The sequence below is a fragment of the Carcharhinus amblyrhynchos genome, chromosome 14 (genome assembly GCF_965287045.1).
Source record: "Carcharhinus amblyrhynchos chromosome 14, sCarAmb.v2.hapA, whole genome shotgun sequence".
In the NCBI taxonomy this organism is placed as follows: Eukaryota; Metazoa; Chordata; class Chondrichthyes; order Carcharhiniformes; family Carcharhinidae; genus Carcharhinus; species Carcharhinus amblyrhynchos.
In genome coordinates this window covers 71460571-71482587 of record NC_137337.1, presented here as the reverse complement: position 1 = coordinate 71482587, position 22017 = coordinate 71460571, and the positions used below count along the sequence as shown (strand labels likewise).

The 22017-nt window shown below is 46.8% G+C and overlaps 1 protein-coding gene across 2 annotated transcripts in view; it reads left to right on the top strand.

Annotated features, from left to right (window-relative positions):
• smoc1 (SPARC related modular calcium binding 1) overlaps nt 1–22017 on the top strand; it is a 203566-nt gene that overhangs the window by 100243 nt on the left and 81306 nt on the right. For both annotated transcript variants that reach the window (XM_080203062.1, XM_080203061.1), the window contains exons 8-9: nt 2959–3148; nt 20996–21078. In XM_080203062.1, the coding sequence (XP_080059188.1) occupies nt 2959–3148; nt 20996–21078 (273 nt within the window). The remainder of the gene's footprint in view (nt 1–2958; nt 3149–20995; nt 21079–22017) is intronic.

Here is a 22017-nt window from a genome sequence, read left to right as displayed (position 1 = left end):
TATAAAAATGGAAAGTGCAGGAAAAGCATAACACTTTTGGCAGCCCCTGTGGGGAGAGAATATTCAATCATATTGTGTGTGGTCTTCTTCGAAGAGTCATGTTGCTAAATGTGTTTCTCTGTCCACAATGCTGCCACTCTAGCTGAGTTTTCCAATTCTTCCTTTATTTCAGATCACTGACATCTGCAGTAGTTTGCTTTGAGTTTAGAATTTTAAACCTGGATTAGGACGGCACAGCAGCACAATGGTTAGCCCTGCTGCCTCCCAGCGCCAGGGATCCGGGTTCAATTCCTGGCTTGAGTCACTGTCTGTGTGGAGTTTGCATGTTCTCCCCATGTCTGCGTGGGTTTCCTCTGGGTGCTCCGGTTTCCTCCCACACACCAAAAATATGCAGGTCAGGTGGATTGGCCGTGCTAAATTGCCCCTTAGTTTCTAAAGATGCAGTAAGTAGCCTCACAACACCAGGTTAAATCCAAGGTTTATTTGGTAGCACGAGCTTTTGGAGCACTGCCCCTTCGTCAGGTGAGTGCAGGATTTGTTTCACAAACAGGGCACATATAGCAGCGCTCCGAAAGCTCGTGCTACCAAATAAACCTGTTGGACTTTAACCTGGTGTTGTGAGACCATTTACTCTGCCCACCCCAATCTAACACTGGCAACTCCATATCATTTCTAAAGATGTGTGAGTTAGGTGGATTGGCCATGCTGAATTGCCCCTTGGTGTTAGGGGGATTAGCTAGGGTAAATGCATGGATTTACGGGGATAATTTTTTGTGCCCATTTGTGTTCACATTTTGGTTGCCAACTGTGATGAGACGTACCCCTGGAGATTTCGCCCCATGACTTGTCCCCACACTCCAGCCGACTAGACAGCTAACACATCCACCCTTCTGCCAACCCATGCCATTGTTTAAAAATGATCTTTTTTAATGTCCCGAGATTTTTTTCCTCCAGAGTCCCACACAGCGGTCTCCTGGAATTAAAAATCTACTGGTGACCATGAAAGCATTGTCGATTGTCAGAAGATGTCCTTTAGGGAAGGAAATCTGCCGTCCTTATCTGATCTGGCCTACATCTGACTCCAAAGCCACAGCAACGTTGTTGACTCTCAACTGCCCTCCAAGGGCAACTAGGGGTGGGCAATAAATCCCCAGATCTACAGCAATGTGGTTGACTCTCAACTGCCCTCAGGCAACTAGGGATGGGCAATAAATGTTGGCCAGCCAGTGACGCCCATATCCCATGAATGAATAAAAAAAGCGGAGATCCCTGAACCAATGTCGGCCCTTCTGCTTCCATTCACACCACATGAATGAGGCCCCCAGAGTGGTTCTCCTTCTGCCTGTCAAATTAAAAATGCATAATTAATCAGGGAGCAGCAATTAAATAGATCCCCTCCCAGTTTACAACACTTCCTTTGGAAGCCCGCCAATGTTTTTATTGAAAAGGGTAGTTTATCTGTGAAAGGAGTGCTTTATGTGGCTTCTGTTACCATGGGGGAGCTGTAAATCGTGGAGGTTTAATCACGGCCCCTGGAACCTCACAGAATATTGTGGCATAACAATTAACAATTACAACCATGGCTCCTACTGTACTGAATGCGCACCAGTCAATTACTAGTGATGTGGCCCTCTTTCTCTGTTCTTTTCTCAAGCCCTCAGTTGGCACGGTGGCACAGTGGTTAGCACTGCTGCCTCACAGTGAGTTCAATTCCTGGCTTGGGTCACTGTCTGTGTGGAGTTTGCACATTCTCCCCGTGTCTGCATGGGTTTCCTCTGGGTGCTCTGGCTCCCTCCCACAGTCCAAAGATGTGTGGGTTAGGTTGATTGGCCGTTCTAAATTGCCCCTCAGTGTCCCGGGATGTGTAGATTAGTGGGGTAAATATTTTAATTTGATTTATTATTGTCACACGTATTAACATACAGTAAAAAGTATTGTTTCTTCGTGTTATACAGACAATGCATATTGTTCATAGAGAAGGAAAGGAGAGGGTGTTATAGCCATAGCGAGGGTGTAGAGAAAGATCAACTTGATGCGAGGTAGATCCATTCAAAAGTCTGACAGCAGCAGGGAAGAAGCTGTTCTTGAGTCGGTTGGTACATGACCTCAGACTTTTGTATCTTTTTCCCAATGGAAGAAGGTGGAAGAGAGAACGTCCGGGGTGTGTGGGGTCCTTAATTATGCCGGCTGCTTTGCAGCGGGAAGTGTAGACAGAGTCAATGGATGAGAGGCTGGTTGGGAATATGTGGGGTTATGGGGATAGGGCCTGGGCGGTATTGCTGTTGGTGCGGATTTGATGGGCTGAATGGACTCCTCTATACTGTAGGGATTCTATGATTCTATAATCGCACCGATTAAGGAGAATCACAGCTTGTGCCGGTGTGGACCAGAATCCTTGCTGCCCCATCCCGACATTCTCCCTTTCAGCAGGCACAGATTTTTAAAACCTAAGACTTGCGCTATCCAGTCTGCCCCTGCAAAGGGGGGGCCCACCTTCCTCCAGAGAAACCTGGGCGGACGTGTTTCTGGGATGCCCTTTTAAACTGTTTCTAATTAACGCTGCGGCGGTAATTTCTGAGCCGAACCCTGGGCAAGGCAAATGGATTCCTGTATTTATATAAAAAAGCGTTGAGATTGACATTAGTTGGAGCTAATTGCCCAGTACAGCTGGAAAGAGAGAGCTCATATTTCTGCCTCTCGTTTCTGCTGTTGGACCTGATATGCACATTACAGCAAGTCTCCATGAACTATGTCACAGTACAACAATGAACCCATTTTTTTCAGATCCAAAACACCGTGTATACGCCAACAAAATGTTGTAACCTTTGGAAGGGATAAAAATTAAATTAGTCAGATATGAAAGCTATTTGGCCATAAATCCAAATAGGATTAAGTCCCTGGGATTCAGGGTGAAAAAGCAAAGTAAATTTTCTCTCTCTCTCTCTTCCTTCCAATTAGAGAAACCCTCCTGCGACCAAGAGAGGCAGCTGGCTTTGGAGGAGACCCGACAGTCCTCCCGAGATGGCATCTTCATTCCCGAGTGTGCTGGGGCAGGATTGTACAAGCCCGTGCAGTGCCACCAGTCGACCGGATACTGCTGGTGTGTCCTGGTGGACATTGGACGCCCGATCCCTGGAACCTCCACCCGGTGAGTGCCTGAGCTGGGAGGGAAAGTTGCGGAGATAACTCGCTGCGGCCAAGGCGCAGACACAGGGCATCGACACAGAAACGAGAAGCAGGATAAGGCCATTCGGCCCCTCGAGCCTGCTCCGCCATTCATTTTGATCATGGCTGATCATCAAATTCAATATCCTGAGTTCTCCCCTGTCTTCCCCCCACGCCAAGATGAAGTGATAAGGTTAAGGGGTTTAGGAAGGGAGTGCCAGAGAATGGGGTTAATGTTTGGAACTAAGTGATGGCCTGGAGCTCAGAGTTGGAGAACACACGCTTGGGTGTGAGGCTGAGAAAGCTTGATTGAGATAGTGAGGCTGAAGGTGAATTATTCCAATAAGGATCGGCGGAGGATTCCCCATGGGGAATCAAAACTGCGCCGAATGGCTAAATCGTGAGCTGGAGCCAGTGCCATTTGCGGCTGCTCCAGTTCTTGACAGACTCTCGGAGATTGCTACATCTAGTTCTTTGTCTCTCTGTCAAGAGCCGGTTAGCTCAGATGGTTAGAGCGTGCTGCCAAGGTCATGGGTCCCATCCCCGTGCTGGCAAGTGACAATCACATTGACTGTCCTGGCTATTTTGAGGGTGATGGAGGGTTGCTTGTGTGTTTGGAAGCCTGTGGCCAGCGGTGTATTGCTGGGATGGTGCTGGGATCCTTGCTGTACGCTATAACATTGATGTGGAGATGCCGGCATTGGACTGGGGTTAAAACAGGTAAAACTTGTTGGACTTTAAGCTGATGTTGTGGGATTCCTTTCTGCTATAACATTAACAACTTGGATGTGAATGTAGGAGGGACAATTAGGAAGCTTGCAGATGGCATGAAAATTGGTGGTGTTGTTGACAAGGAGGATAGTTTGAGGATACAGACTGATACTGATCAGCTGGTAAATTGGGCAGAGTAACGGCAGATGGAAATTAATCCTGCTAAGTGTGAGGTGATGCATTTTGGGAGGTTTAATAAGGCATTGTACACTATGAATGGTGGATCCCTAGGGAGTACTGAGGAACAAGGGGACCTTGGTGTACAAGTCCACAGATCCCTGAAAGTGGCAGCGTAGGTAGATAGGATGGTGAAGAAGGCATACACAATGCTTGCCTTCATTAGCATGGGCATAGGATGTAGGGTTAAAGTCCAACAGGTTTATTTGGAATCACTGGCAGCTTGTCCCAGGCACTCACTGCCCTCTGTGTGAAAAGATTGCCCCTCTGGACCCTTTTGTATCTCTCATCTTAAACCTGTGCCCCCTAGTTTTAGACTCCCCTACTTTTGGGAAAAGATATTGACTATCTAGCTGATCTATGCCCCTCATTATTTTATAGACATCTATAAAATCACCCCTAAACCTCCTGCGCTCCAGGGGAAAAAGTCCCAGTCTATCCAGCCTCTCTTTATAACTCAAACCATCAAGTCCCAGTAGCATTCTAGTAAATCTCTTCTGCACTCTTTCTAGTTTAATAATATCCTTTCTATAATAGGGTGATCAGAACTGCACACAGTATTCCAAGTGTGCCCTTATCAATGTCTTGTACAACTTCAACAAGACGTCCCAACTCCTGTATTTAATGTTCTGACCAATGAAACCAAGCATGCTGAATGCCTTCTTCACCACTCTGTCCACCTGTGTCTCCACTTTCAAGGAGCTATGCACCGTACCTTTAGATTTCTTTGTTCTGTAACTCTCCCCGATGCCCTACCATTTACTGACTAAGTCCTACCCTGGTTCAATCTACCAAAGTGCACCACCTCGTATTTATAAAGATTTTGGTCACATCGTCTCTTACTCTTCTAAACTCCAGTGGATACAAACCTAATCTCTCCAACCTTTCCTCACAAACCAACCCATCCATTCCATGTGATCCCTTCAAAGAACTTTAATAAGGTGATTCAACATGATTTCCCTTTCACAAAACCATGTAGACTCTGCCTGATTGCCTTGTTTTTTCCTACGAGCCCAGCTATAATATCTTTAATAATAAGCTTCTAACATTTGCTCTGTCATAGATGTTAGGCTGACTGGTTTGTAATGTGTGTATGAGCGTGTGGATGGGAATATCATTGTGAGTGTGTGTATGAGCATGTGACTGTGTATATGTGAGTTTACGTGTACATGTGGGACTTTATGGCCTTGCTCGAGCGAGACTGTAAATTCCCACCTGAGGACAATGGACATTTCCATTGTCCGTCCCTTGCCTGCAGCGATCCCGTGGCGGGCGAGGCCTGGGAGTTCCGATGTATATGTGAATGCGTGTGCATGTGAACGTGTGTATATGTGAGAATATACATGTGAATGTGTGCATGAGCAGTGAGCATCGAATTCCTACAGTGCAGAAGGAGGCCATTCAGCCCATCGAGTCAGCACTGACCACAATCTCACCCAGGCGCTATTCCCACAACCCCACACATTTACCCTATTAGTCCCCCTGACACTAAGGGGCAATTTAGCATGGCCAATCAACCTAACCCGCACATTTTTGGAGTGTGGGAGGGAACCGGAGCACCTGGAGGAAACCCATGCAGACATGGGGAGAATGTGCAAACTCCACACAGAGAGATAAATGAGGCTGGGAATTGAACCCAGGTCCCTGGCGCTGTGAGGCAGCAGTGCTAACCACTGTGCCACCGTATCACCCCGTATGAGTGTGTAAGTACAAGTATGTATATGCATATACGCTTGAATCATAGAAGAATCATAGAAACCCTACAGTGCAGAAAGAGGCCATTTGGCCCATTGAGTATGTACTGACCACAATCCTACCCAGGTCCTACCCCTATATTCCTACGTATTTACCCGCTAATCCCTCTAACTTATGCATCTCAGGGCACTAAGGGGCAACCTTAGCACGGCCAACCAACCTAACCGTCACACCTTTGGACGTTTGTGCGTGCATGTTCCTCCTTGTGTGTAATGTGAGTAGTAGTGCGCATTCCCTTGTGACGGAATAAGATATCTCATTTGGACTAAGACCTGGGTTGCTAAGAACCGTCCTTCCAGACTGTCTGCTGTGCCGCATGCTTTGGTTGCGTGATGGAAATACTGTTGTATCAAGTGGTTTGTGGTGATGTTAAAAAGCAAAAAAAAAAGGGCTGACAGTACTGGAATGGATTGTGCTGCTTTGTTACAACGAGGCAGGGGAGCTCCAAAAGTTTGGAGCCGGCCACTCTAACAAAGCTGAGTATTGAGGCTGGGTACAAAGTGAGAGTAGCTTCATTCTTCAGCATTGTTATATCTCAGCATGAGAAGCTTGAAGTGCTTTCCCAACAGCGGCTCCAATGGCGAGGGAGCCAGTGAGAAAAATGCTGCATCACAAAAGTCTTTTATGAAACAGCATAAATGGAGAGAGACTGGGTGACACTCAGGGTTAGAACATTATCCCTTCACCTCTGGGACCGAGCTCTGAAAGTCTCCTCTCTCTCTCTCTCTCTGCTGACAATAGGGGCTCGATGTAAAATGAATTTGGACGGACTCGAGTGACACCCCCCCCACTCCTCCCAGTGGGCTCTATCCCACAGCGCATTCAACGCCAAATTGCCACCAAATTAGGAAGCTGATTTAAAGGGGGGGGGGGGGGGGAGCTGATGAGATAAAAAGAAAAAAAATCTACTTGGGGAAAACAGACCCAATTGTTCCAAGGTTTGGGACAAGTCAGACAGTGCTTTAATCTGGATGTAATCTGCGCATTAACTGGTCTGGGATTACTTGAAATTGACATGTAGTGCCACAGTGGGGGCCAATTTGGGGCGGCACGGTGTCACTGTGGTTGGCAGTGCCGCTTCACAGTGCCAGGGATCCAGGTCCGCTTCCTGCCTTGGGTCAATGTCTGTGTGAAGTTTGCATGTTCTCCCCATATCGACGTGGGTTTCCTCCGGGTGCTCCAGTTTTCCTCCAAAAGACGTGCTGGTTAGGTGCATTGACCGTGCTAAATTCTCCCTTAGTGTACCCGAACAGGTGCCAGAGTGTGGCACCTAGGGGATTTTCACAGTAACTTCATTGCAGTGTTAATGTAAGCCTACTTGTGTCTCTAATAATTAAACTTTTTAAAAACAATCTTTCATTTCCTTCCCTCTTGGACAGATCAGGCAGCTGGGCACTGGGACTCTGGTAGGAAGCTTACAATTGCCATTTTTTATCCTGGCCTCAGGATGGTGGGGAAATCAGCAAGAGTGTTTCACTGTTCACCCAGGAATGGGTTGAGGCTTTGTTGCACATCCCTATGGTCAGGACTGTCGGCATTGTCAAGACTTCTACAAATACATAAAGCCCAAAAGGGTAACTAGGGAGAGAATAGGGCCTCTTGAGGGTCAACAAGGTTATCTATGTGCAGATCCACAAGAGACAGGTGAGATCCAAAATGAATATTTCTCATCAGTATTTACTGTTGAGAATGACATGGATGTTAGGGAACTTGGGGAAATAAATGGTGATGTCTTGAGGAGTGTACATCTTGCAGAGAAGGAGATGCTGGAAGTCGTAAAGTGCATCAAGGTAGATAAACCTCTGGGACCTAATGAAGTGTATCCCAGGACATTGTGGAGGGTAGGGAGAAAATTGTAGGTTCCCCAGTTGAGATATTTGAATATTGATAGTCACAGATGAGAGCCTGAAGATTGGAGGGTGGCAAATGTTGTGTCTTAAGAAGGGCTGCAGGGAAAAGCCTGGGAACAACAGGCTGGTGAGCCTAACATTTGTAGTGGGTAAGTTGTCAGAAGGTATTCTGAGAGACAGGATCTATAGGCGTTTCAAAAAGCAAGGACTGATTAGGGACAGTCAGCGTGGCTTTCTGAGTAGAAAATCATGTCTCACGAATTTGATTGAGTTTTCTGAAGGGGTAACCAAGAAGATAGATGAGGGCAGTTGGTGTAGTTGACATGGACTTCAGCAAGGCCTTTGACAAGGTACTGCATGGTAGGTTGTTGTATAAGGTTAAATCTCACGGGATCCAGGGTGAGGTAGCCAATTGGATACAAAATTGGTTTGGTGACAGAAGTCGGAGGGTGGTTATAGAGCATTATTATTCAAACTGGAGGCCTGTGACCAGCGGTGTGCCTCAGGGATTGGAGATGGGTCCACTCTTATTTGTTATTTATATTAATGATGAAAATATAGGAGGCATGGTTAGCAAGTTTGCAGATGACACCAAGATTGGTGGTGTAGTGGACAGTGAAGAAAGTTATCTCAGATTGCAATGGGATCTTGGTCAATTGGCCAAGTGGACTGATGATTGGCAGATGGAGTTTAATTTAAATAAATGTGAGGTGATGCATTTTGATAGATTGAACCAGGACAGGACTAATGCAATTAATAATAGGGTAGTAGTAGATAGCTGATAATAGTAGTAAGCTTTGTCAAACAGTCATCTGGACTCGAAACAGCAGCTCTTTTCTCTCCTTACAGACGCTGCCTGACCTGCTGAGATTTTCCAGCATTTTCTCTTTTGGTTTCAGATTCCAGCATCCGCAGTGATTTGCTTTTATTTTAACAGTAGGGTCTTGGGGAGAGTTATAAAATAAAGAGATCTAGGGGTGCAGGTTCAAAGCTCCTTGAAAGTGGAGTCACAGGTGGACAGGGTAGTGAAGATGGAACGCTTGGATTCATTGGTCAGAACATTGAATACAGGAGTTGGGACGTCTTGTTGAAGTTGTACAAGACATTGGTAAGACCACACTTGGAATACTGTGTTCAATTCTGGTCACCCTACTATAGAAAGGGTATTATTAAACTAGAAAGAATGCAGTAAAGATTTACTAGAATGCTATCGGGACTTGATGGTATAACTTACAAAGACTGGGACTTTTTCTCTATGCCATAGGAGGCTGAGGGATGATCTTATAAAGGTCTATAAAATAATGAGGGGCATAGATAAGGTAGATAGTCAACATCTTTCCCTAAAGGTAGAGGAGTCTAAAACTAGAGGACATAGGTTTAAGGTGAGAGGTGAGAGGTACAAAAGGGTCCAGAGGGGCAATTTCTTCACACAGAGGGTGGTGAGTGTCTGGAATGAGCTGCCAGAGGTAGTAGTAGACGCTGGTACAATTTTGTCTTTTAAAAAGCAGTTACTTGGGTGAGATTGGTGTCAAGGGATGTGGGCCAAATACTTAGTGGTAAAAACTGGGCAGCATGGACAAGTTGGGTGGAAGGGCCTGTTTCCATGGTGTAAGCTCTATGACTCTATGACATCCTGAAATGGCAGGCCACTGGGACCTATGGATCTCTACCCCAGAAAATGTTGATCCATCAGGAAAAGAGAAGACAGGAAGGAATTCCTATCCTTCTCCAAAATAACAGCAGCAGAATTCAGGCAGTTCATTTTTAAGATTAAGGCATGTGAAAGCAACGGATACAGATGGGATAATTGTGACGTTTAGAACATTCGTGTAAAATGGGTAACATTGCCTGCGTTAACTTTTGCACAAAGTCAAACTCTATACCATGTTGTGTCTTCAAAAAGGTTTACATTTTCCCAACTAAAGCTGGGCCATTCTTGTGTTTAGTATATTGTAACCACTGTGACCCTTCCAGACGACACGGTGGCACAGTGGTTAGCACTGCTGCCTCCCAGTGCCAGGGATGCGGATTCAATTCCGGCTTTGGGCGACTGTCCGTGTGGAGTTTGCATGTTCTCCCCATGTCTGTGTGGGTTTCCTCTGGGTGCTCCAGTTTCCTGCCGCAAATCTGCCGGTTAGGTGAATTGGCCATGCTAAATTGCCCCTTACTGTCCCAAGGTGTGAGTTTCGGTGGACTGGCCAAGCTGAATTGCCCCTTCATGTCCCAAGATGTACAGGTTAGATAAATTAGCCATGGTAAATTGCCCCTTTGTGTCTCAAGACGTGTAGGTTGGATGGATTAGCCATGGGAAATGTGTGGGGTATGGGGACTGGGTGTGTGAGAGGGCCTAGGTAAGATTATCTGTCAGAGAGTTGGTGCAGATTCTTCTACATTGTGGTGTCCCCTGTTTTGTGATGATGAACTGTAACGTACAGTGAGAGTGCAGGTTAAGAATAGCAACCCAATTATGTGTCCCAATTATATTACACTGGAATCTTTTTCCTTTAATATATTGTTAAACTCTACAAAAGAAGATTCATACAAAACCCTGCGGCTTTCTGCTATGCAAAGCAGATAGTGGCATAGTGGGAATGTCATTGGACTAGCAATCTCGGGACCCAAACAATACTTTGGGGACCCGGGTTCAAATCCCACCTCGGGGGGCTGGCGGAATTTAAATTCAATTAAAATCCGGAATTAAAAGCTAGTCTCAGTGATAGTGACCATGAAACTATCATCATTTGTTGTAAAAGTCCTATCTGGTTCACTAATGCCTTTTAGGGAAGGAAATCATAGAATTCCTACTGTGCAGAAGGAGGCCATTCAGCCCATCAAGTCTGCACTGACTCTGCTTAATTGAATACCTTACTGCCAGTTTATCCTCATAATCCCACTAATTTACCACGGGTAATCCATCTAATTTGCACATCTTGGGACACTAAGGGTCAATTTAGCATGGCCAATCTACCTGACCTATACATCTTTGAGTAGGCTGCTGGAGCAGTTAGGCTCCACTCCATGACCCATGGGCAACAATAAAGGTTCAGTTAAACACATAGGGCTGGATTTAGTCTTCCCAATGCGGATCCTGCCCACTGGATGGAACCGGAGGGAGACGGACATTCCTTCAATGGAGGAGGCCAGACTCAGATAAATGGCCAAGGTCGAGCCTTAACCCGCTCGTGGTCCTGCTGACGGATACAGGAGCACTGCTGATCTCTGATTGGTGGGATTTCCAACCGTGGGATCCTAAATCCCAAGAAAGACCGGACGCTGGTCACTGAAGTGCCTAATATTAATAGTATGTTGATTATACTGTGAAGATGTAGTGATAAAGGGCATTGTTTAAATAAGAAATTAGAGAATCATAGAAACCCCACAGTGCAGAAAGAGGCCATTCGGCCCATCGAGTCTGCACCGAACACAATCCCACCCAGGCCCCACCTCCACACACTTACCCACTAACCCCTCTAACCTACACATCTCAGGACTGTAAGAGGCAACTTTTAGCACGGCCAATCAACCTAACCCGCACATCATTGGACTGTGGGAGGAAACCAGAGCACCCGGAGGAAACTCACACAGATACAGGGAGAACGTGCAAACTCCACACAGACAGTGACCCAAGCCAGGAATCGAACCCAGGACCCTGGAGCTGTGAAGCAGCAGTGCTAACCACTGTGCTACCGTGCCGCCCGATATTCCATGGCTCGTTTGGGGTTCTCCGCCGCCCCTTCCATGGCCAAGGCGTGTTAAAGACCTTTTTTAACTTGTCCGTGGGAAATCACATCAGATCACTCCCTCCCTCTCCCCCTGCACAGTGAGGTGAAAGCCAAGTTCCCTTTTTCCCTCAGCTGCTTTCCGTTATTGTTTTTTTTTGCACTGAGCGAATGAGTGAGTTGCTGGAGATTTGGCCACAGCCGCATGCCGTCCAGCTAAGCTGGATGATCAATCAGGGCCTCTTTCTGTGCTGTGTGCCTCTACGACCCAACAGACACTTACTTTGGTCCAGCCTCCGGAGAGGCTGGATAGACTGGGACTTTTTTCTCTGGAGCGTAGGAGGCTGAGGGGTGATCTTATAGAGGTCTATAAAATAATGAGGGTCACAGATCAGCTAGGTGGTCAATATCTTTTCCTAAAGGTCTTAAAACTAGAGGGCATAGTTTAAGATGAGAAGGGAGAGATACAAAAGTGTCCAGAGGGACAATTTTTTCTCACAGAGGGTGGTGAGTGTCTGGAATAAGCTGCCAGAAATAGTCGTAGAGGCAGGTGCAATATTTTAAAACACGTTTAGATAGTTAGATGGATAAGATGGTTATAGAGGGATGTGGGCCAAATGTGGGCAATTGGGGTGAGCTTATGGGTTTTAAAACGAAAGGGCAGCATGGACAAGTTGGGCCGAAGGGCCTGTTTCCATGCTGTAAACCTCTATGACTCCCTCACGGCAGCCTCACGGGCTTCCCGATCGGATCTCCGATTGATGAGCGTAACCCGGGTGGGAATATTAAATTCGGCTGGGTGGGTGAGTGAGGCAAGGATGTCTCCTGGTTGAAAGGGGAGATAAAAGTGGACAGTGAAGTGTGGCGACCTTGGGTGGTGGGGGGGGGGGTTAGGGGAATGGGTCCGATGCCTGACAAAGCGAGTCTTCGTATCTGGGGAGGGGACGGAGTTGGGGCAGGGGTGGGTGGAAGGGAATGTATTTATCCTCTTCAACGCAGGCTTAGAGGGCTGAAGGGCCTGTTCCTGTGCTGTACTGTTCTTTGAATCAATGTGCCACTCCCTTCAGCTGCACCGTTCTGGGGAACCTGGCAGTTCTTTGTGAACTGTAAGTCTGATTTAAAGTATTTTAAATCATCAACTCACCTCCTGGGAGCAGACGGCTCCCCAGTCCTTGCTCCTTGAACATGTAAGTGAGATTTGAATACTTTTAACACCTCAACCCATTTTGGGTGTTAAAGCACACACCAAGAGAGAGAGGGAGATAGAACGAGAAGAAATATTGGATAAAGACAGAGGGGAAAACAAAGTTTAAAGTTTATTTAATTAGCATCACAAGTAGGCTTACATTAACACTGCAGTGAAGTTATTGTGAAAATCCCCTAGTAACCACACTCCTGTTCGGGTACACTGAGGGAGAATTTAGCACGGCCAACGCGTCCAACTAGCATGTCTTTCGGACTGTAGGAGGAAACCGGAGCACCTGGAGGAAACCCACACAGACACGGGGAGAACATGCAAACTCCACACAGACAGCGATCCAAGCCGGGAATCGAACCCAGGTCCTTGGCACGGTGAGGCAGCAGTGCTAACCACTGTGCCATGGTGCTACCCCTAGAGTTAGGAAGAAGCATAGAATCCCTACAGTGCAGAAGGAGGCCATTCGGGCCATCAAGTCTGCACTGACCACCATCCCACCCAGGCCCTACTCCTGTAACCCTTCATATTTACCCTGCTAATTCCCCCTGATACTCGGGTCAATCTAACATAGCCAACCAATCTAAACCCGCATATCTTTGGACTGTCAGAAAGGAAAGAAGAAGCCAGAAAATTCCGCCCTTTACATCCAGCGTTGAGATAATTAACGCGTAATGCAGCTAAAGGGTCAGAAGTTAGTTCTGCAAACACGAACAAACAGGACACCTTCGAGGTGGCACAGTGGTTAGCACTGCTGCTTCACAGCGCCAGGGACCCGGGTTTGATTCCCGGCCTTGGGCCGCTGCCTGTGTGGAGTTTGCATGTTCTCTCTGTGTGGACTCGGGGCATTTCACAACAACTTCATTGCAGTGTTAATATAAGCCAATTTGTGACACTAACAAATAAACTTGGCTTGAAAATGTTCTGGAGATTTGTAATTCGCTGTTTTACCCCTTATTTGAACTCGCTGACTAATTTGTGCATAAATAATGGGGTGCTCCATTAACGCACCGTTATGTTTCCAGTGTGACCTGGCCCAATAAGTATGTAATGTCTACAGTGTGAATAAGCTTTGACTCTTTGCAATGAGCTCACTCTTTAAAGAGACACTGTCCCTTTTGTAGATACTCCGTGGCTAAATGTGAAAAAATATATATCTTCATAAAAGACGTTGAAAGTTCCAACTATTGCGGAATTATCCTGAACACATTCCAACTCTTTGACGTTATTTGCAATGCGTTCCGAGTGGCTGAAAGCCCAATTAACCACGGTTCTGTTTCTGGTAACCATTGCCACAAAACTTCTCTTGACTGCTGATGAAGCAAGTTTACTTTTTTGAAAATACGTTTACAGGATGCAGGCGTCGCTGGCTCGCCCAGCGTTTATTGCCCAGATCTAGTTGCCCTTCACCAGGTGAGTGGTGAGCTGCCTTCTCAAGAGGCTGCAGTCCCTAAATCCTGCCCACCCTGGCGATGCTCACTGACCAATGCTGGTCTCACCACACCAGGTTAAAGTCCAACTGGGTTTATTTGGAATCACGAGCTTTCGGAGCACTGCTCCTTCCCGGGAGGTCGGTTCACAAACACGGCATATATAGACAAAGACACAATTGCAAAATAATTACAGATTAGAATGTGAAGATTATGCTGTATTCACTTCAGACAATTCACACCTCTTTAACCTGTGATTATCCTTCTCTCCACTCGCCCTGTTTGTACCTGTAAAGTCTTGATTATTTGCAAACACTCATATTCCAATCATTATCTTGCAATTGCGCCTCTGTCTATTTGTGAACCCAATTCTCTATTCACCTGAGTGCAACGAAAGCTTGTAATTGCAAATAAACCTGTTGGATTTTAACCTAACGTTGTGAGACTTCTTGCTGTGCCCACCCCAGTCTAACACCAGCATCAATGCTGGTTCAAGGAGCTCCTTGCTTTTAACATCCTCATTCCACACTCTGTAATCTTCTCCAGCCCTACCTATCTCTGAGATACCTATATTCATCTAATTCCGAATTCTTAGCTGCCCTTGATTTTAAGTACTCTGCCATTGAGGTCTAATCCTTACACTTTGGAACTTACTAAACCTCAGCACCACCTTCTCCAGTGTAATGTCCTAACCAAGCTAGGGTTAGTGAGTTTTAAACAATAATAAAAAGATGTGGCTTGCAAAAGTAGATTCAAGCTAACAACCATAGATTATTTGCAGGAGGTGTTGCCTATACAGAGTGAAAAAAGAAACTAAACGGGAGCCTGTGAAGCAGCCTAATGACATCACCATCAAATCATGTGACTGGTTCTTAAAGCAATCATGCAACCATTGAAGTATGTAATGTCAAGGGCAATTTTTTTTTGTTCATTCGTGGGACATGGGCGTTGCTGGCTGGCCATCATTTATTGCCCATCCCTAGTTGCCCTTGAACTGAATGGAAATTCAACCACATGTCTAGCTGCCCTTGGGAAAATGGTGGTGAGCATCCTTCTTGAATTGCTGCAGTCCACGTGCTGTGGGTTAACCCGCAATGCCGTTGGGGAGGGGATTTTGACCCAGCGACTGCCAAGGAACGGCGATATATTTCCAAGTCAGGGGGTGGCTTTGAGTAAAAACTTGAAGGTGGTGGTGTTCCCATGCAATGAAGGATAAGCAAGAAGTGCAGCTCTTGCCAGCAATGTTCACATCTTGCAACTTTGCCTCTGTAAAGAGGGGTGGGGTGGGGGGGGGAGTTGGTGGTTCAGTTTTTCCATCTCGCCCGCCCACAGGAATTGTAGTGGGGTGGGGAGGGGGCAGAGTTGGGGGGGGGGAGTGATGCAAAGATCCTCAGGCAAGATTCTGGTCTTGGGTGGCCAGAAAATCCTGCCCCCAATGCCTACCTTTGTTTTTGTGTTAAAGGTGCTATATAAATTCAGGTTGTTGTTGTTACATTCAACGTCAGGGAGAACTGAGAAAATCTACCTTTGTTGTTCGATGAGTTTGTTTGCGGTATAAAATTAAGATCCTCGTTGAAAAATGGAAGTACGCAGAGGTCACAAGATATCCCATCACAAACAGCAGTGGTGGCACAATCCGTGAAAGCTTTGACAACCAGGAGGAATAAATATTTGAAAAATAGAAATTTGAAAGGGTTTGGTGAAAGGTCACTGTGATATCTGTCTCTTGTGGCAATGTGCTAACATCCTTGTTCCTGGATCTGAAACTCTCGGTACAAGTCTCACGTCAGAACTTACTTGTCATGGAAGGTGTATTTATAATGTGGCCAAATAGGTTGATTAGTGGCCTGTAAGTCCTTACAAAAGAAATGGCAAACCACTGCTGTACTTGGCCAAGCATATAGGTGGCACAGTAGCACAGTGGTTAGCACTGCTGCCTCACAGCGCCAAGGGCCCAGGTTCGATTCCCGGCATGGATCACTGACTGTGTGGAGTTTACACGTTCCCCCCGTGTCTGCATGGGTTTCCTTTGGGTGCTCCAGTGTCCTCCCACACTCCGAAGGTGTGTGGGTTAGGTGGATTAGCCATGCAAAATTACCCCCTAGTGTCCCAAGCTGAGTAGGTTAGATGGATTGGCCATGGTAAATGAGTGGGGTTAGAGAGGAAGGGGTAGAGGGCTTGGGCAAGATACTCTGTCAGAGAGTCAGTGCAGACTCGATGGGCTGAATGGCCATTTCTGCACTGTAGGGATTCTGTGATAAACATGGACTAATCCAATGGAAGTCCATGGTTGCTAACACCTGCTTTGGGTATGGTACCTGGAGCAGGATGATTGGGATTGGGAACACTGTCGGGACGATTGGGATTGAGAACACCGTTGGGATGATTGGGACTGGGAACACCATCGGGATGATTGGGATTGGGAGCACCATCGGGATGATTGGGATTGGGAACACAGTGTCAGGAGAATTGGGATTGGGAACACAGTTGGGATGATTGGGATTGAGAACACCGTCGGGATGATTGGGATTGGGAATGCAGTGTCAGGAGAATTGGGATTGAGAACACAGTTGGGATGATTGGGATTGGGAACACCGTCGGGATGATTGGGATTGGGAACACAGTTGGGATGATTGGGATTGAGAACACCGTCGGGATAATTGGGATTGGGAACACAGTTGGGATGATTGGGATTGAGAACACCGTCGGGATAATTGGGATTGGGAACACAGTTGGGATGATTGGGATTGAGAACACCGTCGGGATGATTGGGATTGGGAACATCGTCGGGATGATTGGGATTGGGAACACAGTGTCAGGTGAATAAGGTAACCCTGGTTAACTTCATGTTAGCACAGAAAAACTGTGGAGTCATTGGACCTCCAACGCGCTCAAAATCAAAGGTTTTTCCAGACAAATAGTGCCACAGCTAATATCCACTCTGAGTCAAACACTGAAGAAAGTATCAGCATGGTGTTGCTGTGTGAAAGTGTGAATAAAGCACCATTAGAATGCAAGCTTCCACCCTAATATTTAAAAGCTGTGCAAAATCACTAACAAAACTGTGAGAAAACATACGGCCCACCTCATTCTCTCATCAGAGCTGTCTGTGTATTTTGGGAATGCTTTTAGTTTAATTTATTTATTAGTGTCACAAATAGGCATATTCAACGCTGCAGTGAAGTTACTGTGAAAATCCCCCAGTCACCACACTCCAGCACCTGTTCGGATACACTGAGGGAGAATTTAGCACGGTCAGTGCACCCTAACCAGCACGTCTTTCGGACTGTGGGAGGAAACTGGAGGAAACCCACGCAGACACAGGGAGAATGTGCAGACTCCACACAAACAGTGACCCAAGGCCAGAATTGAACCCTGGTCCCTGGCGCTTTGAGGCAGCAGTGCTAACCACTATGTCACTGTGTTTGCAGAGTTAGATTTTTTTTACAAGGCAGAATTTGTTGGGTTTCGGCCCTGGGTGGGATTGTGGTCAGTGCAGGCTCGATGGGCCAAATGGCCTCCTTCTGCACTGTAGGTATTCTATTATTCAATGATTCTAGGTATGAAAGCAGTGTATGACAGAGCCATGAAGAGTAGATTCATTGGAAGTAACGTGAGTTGTAAATGTTATCCCCCTATCTCTTATGTCCCTCCCCGCTGCTCGATTCTTTCTATCTCTCTCTGGGTCTGTTGTTTAAACAGGGCTTTCCTATTGAAGTCTGCTATTGATGGAAGATTGTATCTGACCTATTGACTGTGACTTACCGTGGTCTGATGTTGTCACAGGTGCCAAAGTGCTTTGTTTATCCCTTGCTTTGGGATAACACAAGAGGTGGTGGGGCACGCAGGGGTGGGACGGGGAGCGGGGGTGGGACGGGGCAGTGGGGGGGTGGTGCGGGGTGCGATGGACACAGGGAAGCCAGTGAAAGTTCACAGGGTGTCGGGTCAATGAACTGCACTAAGTGGTTTCACAGTTCTTCATTCAGTTGGCAGTGGTTTCAGTTTGCTTTGTACACAGACTGGGTCTCGAGCCAGGCGGGGAATAATCTCTCCCGTCACAGCTAAACACTTCGATTTGATTTGATTTATTATTGTCACATGTATTAGTATACAGTGAAAAGTACTGTTCCTTGCGCGCTCTACAGACAAAGCATACCGTTCATAGAGAAGGAAAGGAGAGAGTGCAGAATGTGGTGTTACACTCATAGCTAGGGAGTAGAGAAAGATCAACTTAATGCGAGGTAGGTCCATTCAAAAGTCAGGTGGCAGCAGGGAAGAAACTGTTCTTGAGTTGGTTGATAACGTGATCTCAGACTTTTGTATCTTTTTCCCAATGGAAGAAGGTGGAAGAGAGAATGTCTGGGGTGCGTGGGGTCCTGGCTGCTTTGCTGAGGCAGCGGGAAGTGTGGACAGAGTCAATGGATGGGAGGCTGGTTTGTATGATGGATTGGGCTACATTCATGACCTCTTGTAGTTCCTTGCGGTCTTGGGCAGAGCAGGAGCCCATACCAAGCTGTGATACAACCAGAAAAAATGCTTTCTATGGTGCATCTATAAAAATTGGTGAGAGTCATAGCGGTCATGCCAAATTTCCTTAGCTTCCTGAGAAAGTAAGGCGTTAGTGGGCTTTCTTAACTATAGCGTCGGCATGGAGGGATCAGGATTCACTTCCAAGTTTAAAAATGAGGATACAGCCTTGCAGAGCACCGGTGTTGAGGACGATCGTGGAGGAGGTGTTATTGCCTATGCTTACTGACTGCGGTCTATGGGTTAGGAAATTTTGGATCCAGTTGCAGAGAAAAACCCCCTTTCCTGATTCTCCGCTATATGCATCACCTCGGTGCCAAAGGTACAGAGGCTCCCTCTAATAACAAACACAGCTGGCAACAGTAAAGGTTGATCTAAAGAAATCATTTTAAGTGCAGATTGTAACAAGCCATCAGGCACAAAGAGCCATTGACATCGCTCTTCATTGAAGAGACAATGGGTGATACTTAGCCCGTGGGGCACCACTCTGCAGGGGGGGACAGGTCTCTGACATCTACTGTAGTTAGTGCGCGATTGGACCCATTAACATCATTCTGCACCTCGAGTCTAATCATCTAAGCTATCTGATCCCCACTCAGAAATATTCTTTCCCGATCCGCGTATCAAAATCCCTCTTCACTGTAAGGTATTTCTGTTAGCAATCCCTGTGGTGAGTTGGGAAAACACAGTAAGAAGTCTGACAACCCCAGGTTTAAGTCCAACCGATTTATTTGAGAGTAAACTCACAAGCTTTTGAGGCTCCCCTCTTCGTCAGGTGAAAGACGTCCAAGTTCACCTGACAAAGAGGGGAACCTCGAAAGCTTGTGAGTTTACTCTCAAATAAATCGGTTGGACTTAAACCTGTTGTTGTCAGACTTCTTTACCCCAGTCCAACGCCGGCATCTCCACATCGCGAGTTGGGAAGTCAGTTCCGGTGCTGCCTTTGCCTAACCTCCAACAGGGCAAAAAAAAATCATATGGGGCGTGATTTTACAGCCTCACTTGGGCGAGACTGGAAATTTCCGCCCGAGGTCAGTGGAGATTTCCATCGTCAGACTCTCGCCCACTCCAATTCCATGGCGGGTGAGGGAGTAGTTTGTGCCCCAGTGTTTGATGTGTAACTTCTTGCCTTTACTTTCTCTAAAGATACCTGTGCTGTGATGGGGAATTGCTTTTTGCCTTGCCTTGGACAGAGCAATCATAAAGACAACATAACCAGCTTGGCAGATTTTAAAAACTGTGTTGATGGCACGTGGGCGTCACTAGCGGGGCCAGCATTTATTGCCCACCTCTAATTGCCCCTTGAGAAGGTGGTGGTGAGCTGCCTTCTTGAACTGCTACACTCCATGTGGTGTATGGAAGCATAGAGTCAGAGAATCCCTACAGTGCAGAAGGAGGCCCTTTGACCCATTGAGTCTGCACCAACTGTGATCCCACGCAGGCCCTATTCGTGTAACCCCCATATTAACCTCGCTAATCCCCCTGACATTAGTGTCAATCTAACATGGTCAATCCACCCAACCTGCACGTCTTTGGATTATGGGAGGAAACTGGAGCAAGCAGAGGAAACCCATGTAGACACGGGGAGAATGTGCAAATTCTCACAGACAGTAACCTGAGGCTGGAATTGAACCCAGGTCCCTGCTGCTGAGAGGCAACATTGCTAACCACTGTGCCACCGTGCTCCCCTGTAGGTGCACCCATGGTGCTGTAAGGGAGGAAATTCTGGGATTTTGACTCAATGACAGTGACATTTCCAAGCCAGAATGGTGAGGGACTTGGAGGAGAACGTTTAGGCGGTGGTGACCTGCTGACTTTGTCCATCTAGGCTGCAGCGGTCATGGATTTAGAAGGTGCTATTGAAGGGGCCTGGATGAGTTCTTGTAGTGTATGTTGTAGATGGTGCACACGGCTGCCACAGCACGTGGGTGGTGTTGGATGGAGTGAATGTTTGTCCTGGATGGCGTCAAGCTTCTTGAGTGTTGTTCGAGCTGCACCCATCCAGGCAAATGGGGAGTATTCCATCACATTCCTGACTTGTGTCCATGTAGATGGTGGACAGGCTCTGAGGAGTCAGGAGGTGAGTTATTTACAGCAGAATTCTTAGCCTCTGACCTGCTCTTGTAGCTGTAGTATTTATATGTCTGGTGCGGTTAAATTTCTGGTCAATGGTAACCCCCAGGACGTTGATCGTGGGGGGACTCAGACATGGCAATGCATTGGATGTTGAGGGGAGACAGTTAGGTTCTCTCTTGTTGCAGATGGCCATTGCCTGCCACTTGTGACACAAATGTTACTTGCCACTTGTCAACCCAGGCTTGTATGTTGTCCAGTAGGCCACAAGCCTGCCTGGCATAGGCCCCCCCTGGTTTCTGGTGTTTTGAACGCTGCTCTTGCTTCTTCCAGTTACCAAACCCCTGACTGTGACAGCAACGCCAGATCCAAGCACCTGGAGGGAGATGATCCGTTCAAGGACAAAGAGTTACAAGGTAAGACATTTTCAGCTCCTGGGAGTGATGAATGGAGAAACCACTGCCCCACGGTGCCATCTTTGAGTAATTTTGTTTGATTACCCTGTGGAAGAGGCGCATGTGATTCCCCTCATTAACTTTCAATTGATGGAAACATCTAAAATATTGATGGTTCATTACAAGAAGAAAGAACAGTTGCCCCCGATTCCTCCCTTCCTTACCTGCCTGCTGTCCTCCAGTCCACTTCATCTCCAACATAAAGAGCCCCCTCTCTGTCAGTGTTAAAGTTTAGTCTCTTAGAAGTAGCCATACCTCATCTGCCAGTGGTATTGGAATATAAAGCCTGTGTCCCAGAAAGCCAGAGCTACGCTCCGAGCTGTTGCCTACCTCTGAGTCAGAAGCTTTGAGAAAGTTTAAGTTGATTTATTATCATTAAGTTGATTCATTACATTAACACTGTAATGAAGTTACTGTGAAAATCCCCTAGTCACCACAGTCTATCGCACGGAGAGAGAATTTAGCATGGCCAAAGCATCTAACCAGCACGCCCTTTGGACTGTGGGAGGAAACCGGGGCACCCGGAGAAAACCCACGCAGACATGGGGAGAATGTGCAGACTCTGCACAGATAGTGACCCAAGCTGGGAATCGAACCCGGTCCCTAGCACTGTGAGGCAGCAGTGTTAACCACTGTGCCACCGTGCCTGTATGCCACCCTTCTCTTCCAGCCTGCCCTGGCGAAATGAGAGCCGGTGAAAACAGTCAGTTGGTTAAATCCTGAATGTCATATTAACTTTGCGGAATTGTAGAATAGTCATTAGCCCTGCTGGACCCCAAAGAGACCCATTCATAGAACCCCTACAGTGCAGAAGGAGGCCATTTGGTCCATCAATTCTGCACCGACCACAATCCCACCCAGGCCCTATCCTCATAACCCCTAACTAGTTCCCCTGACACG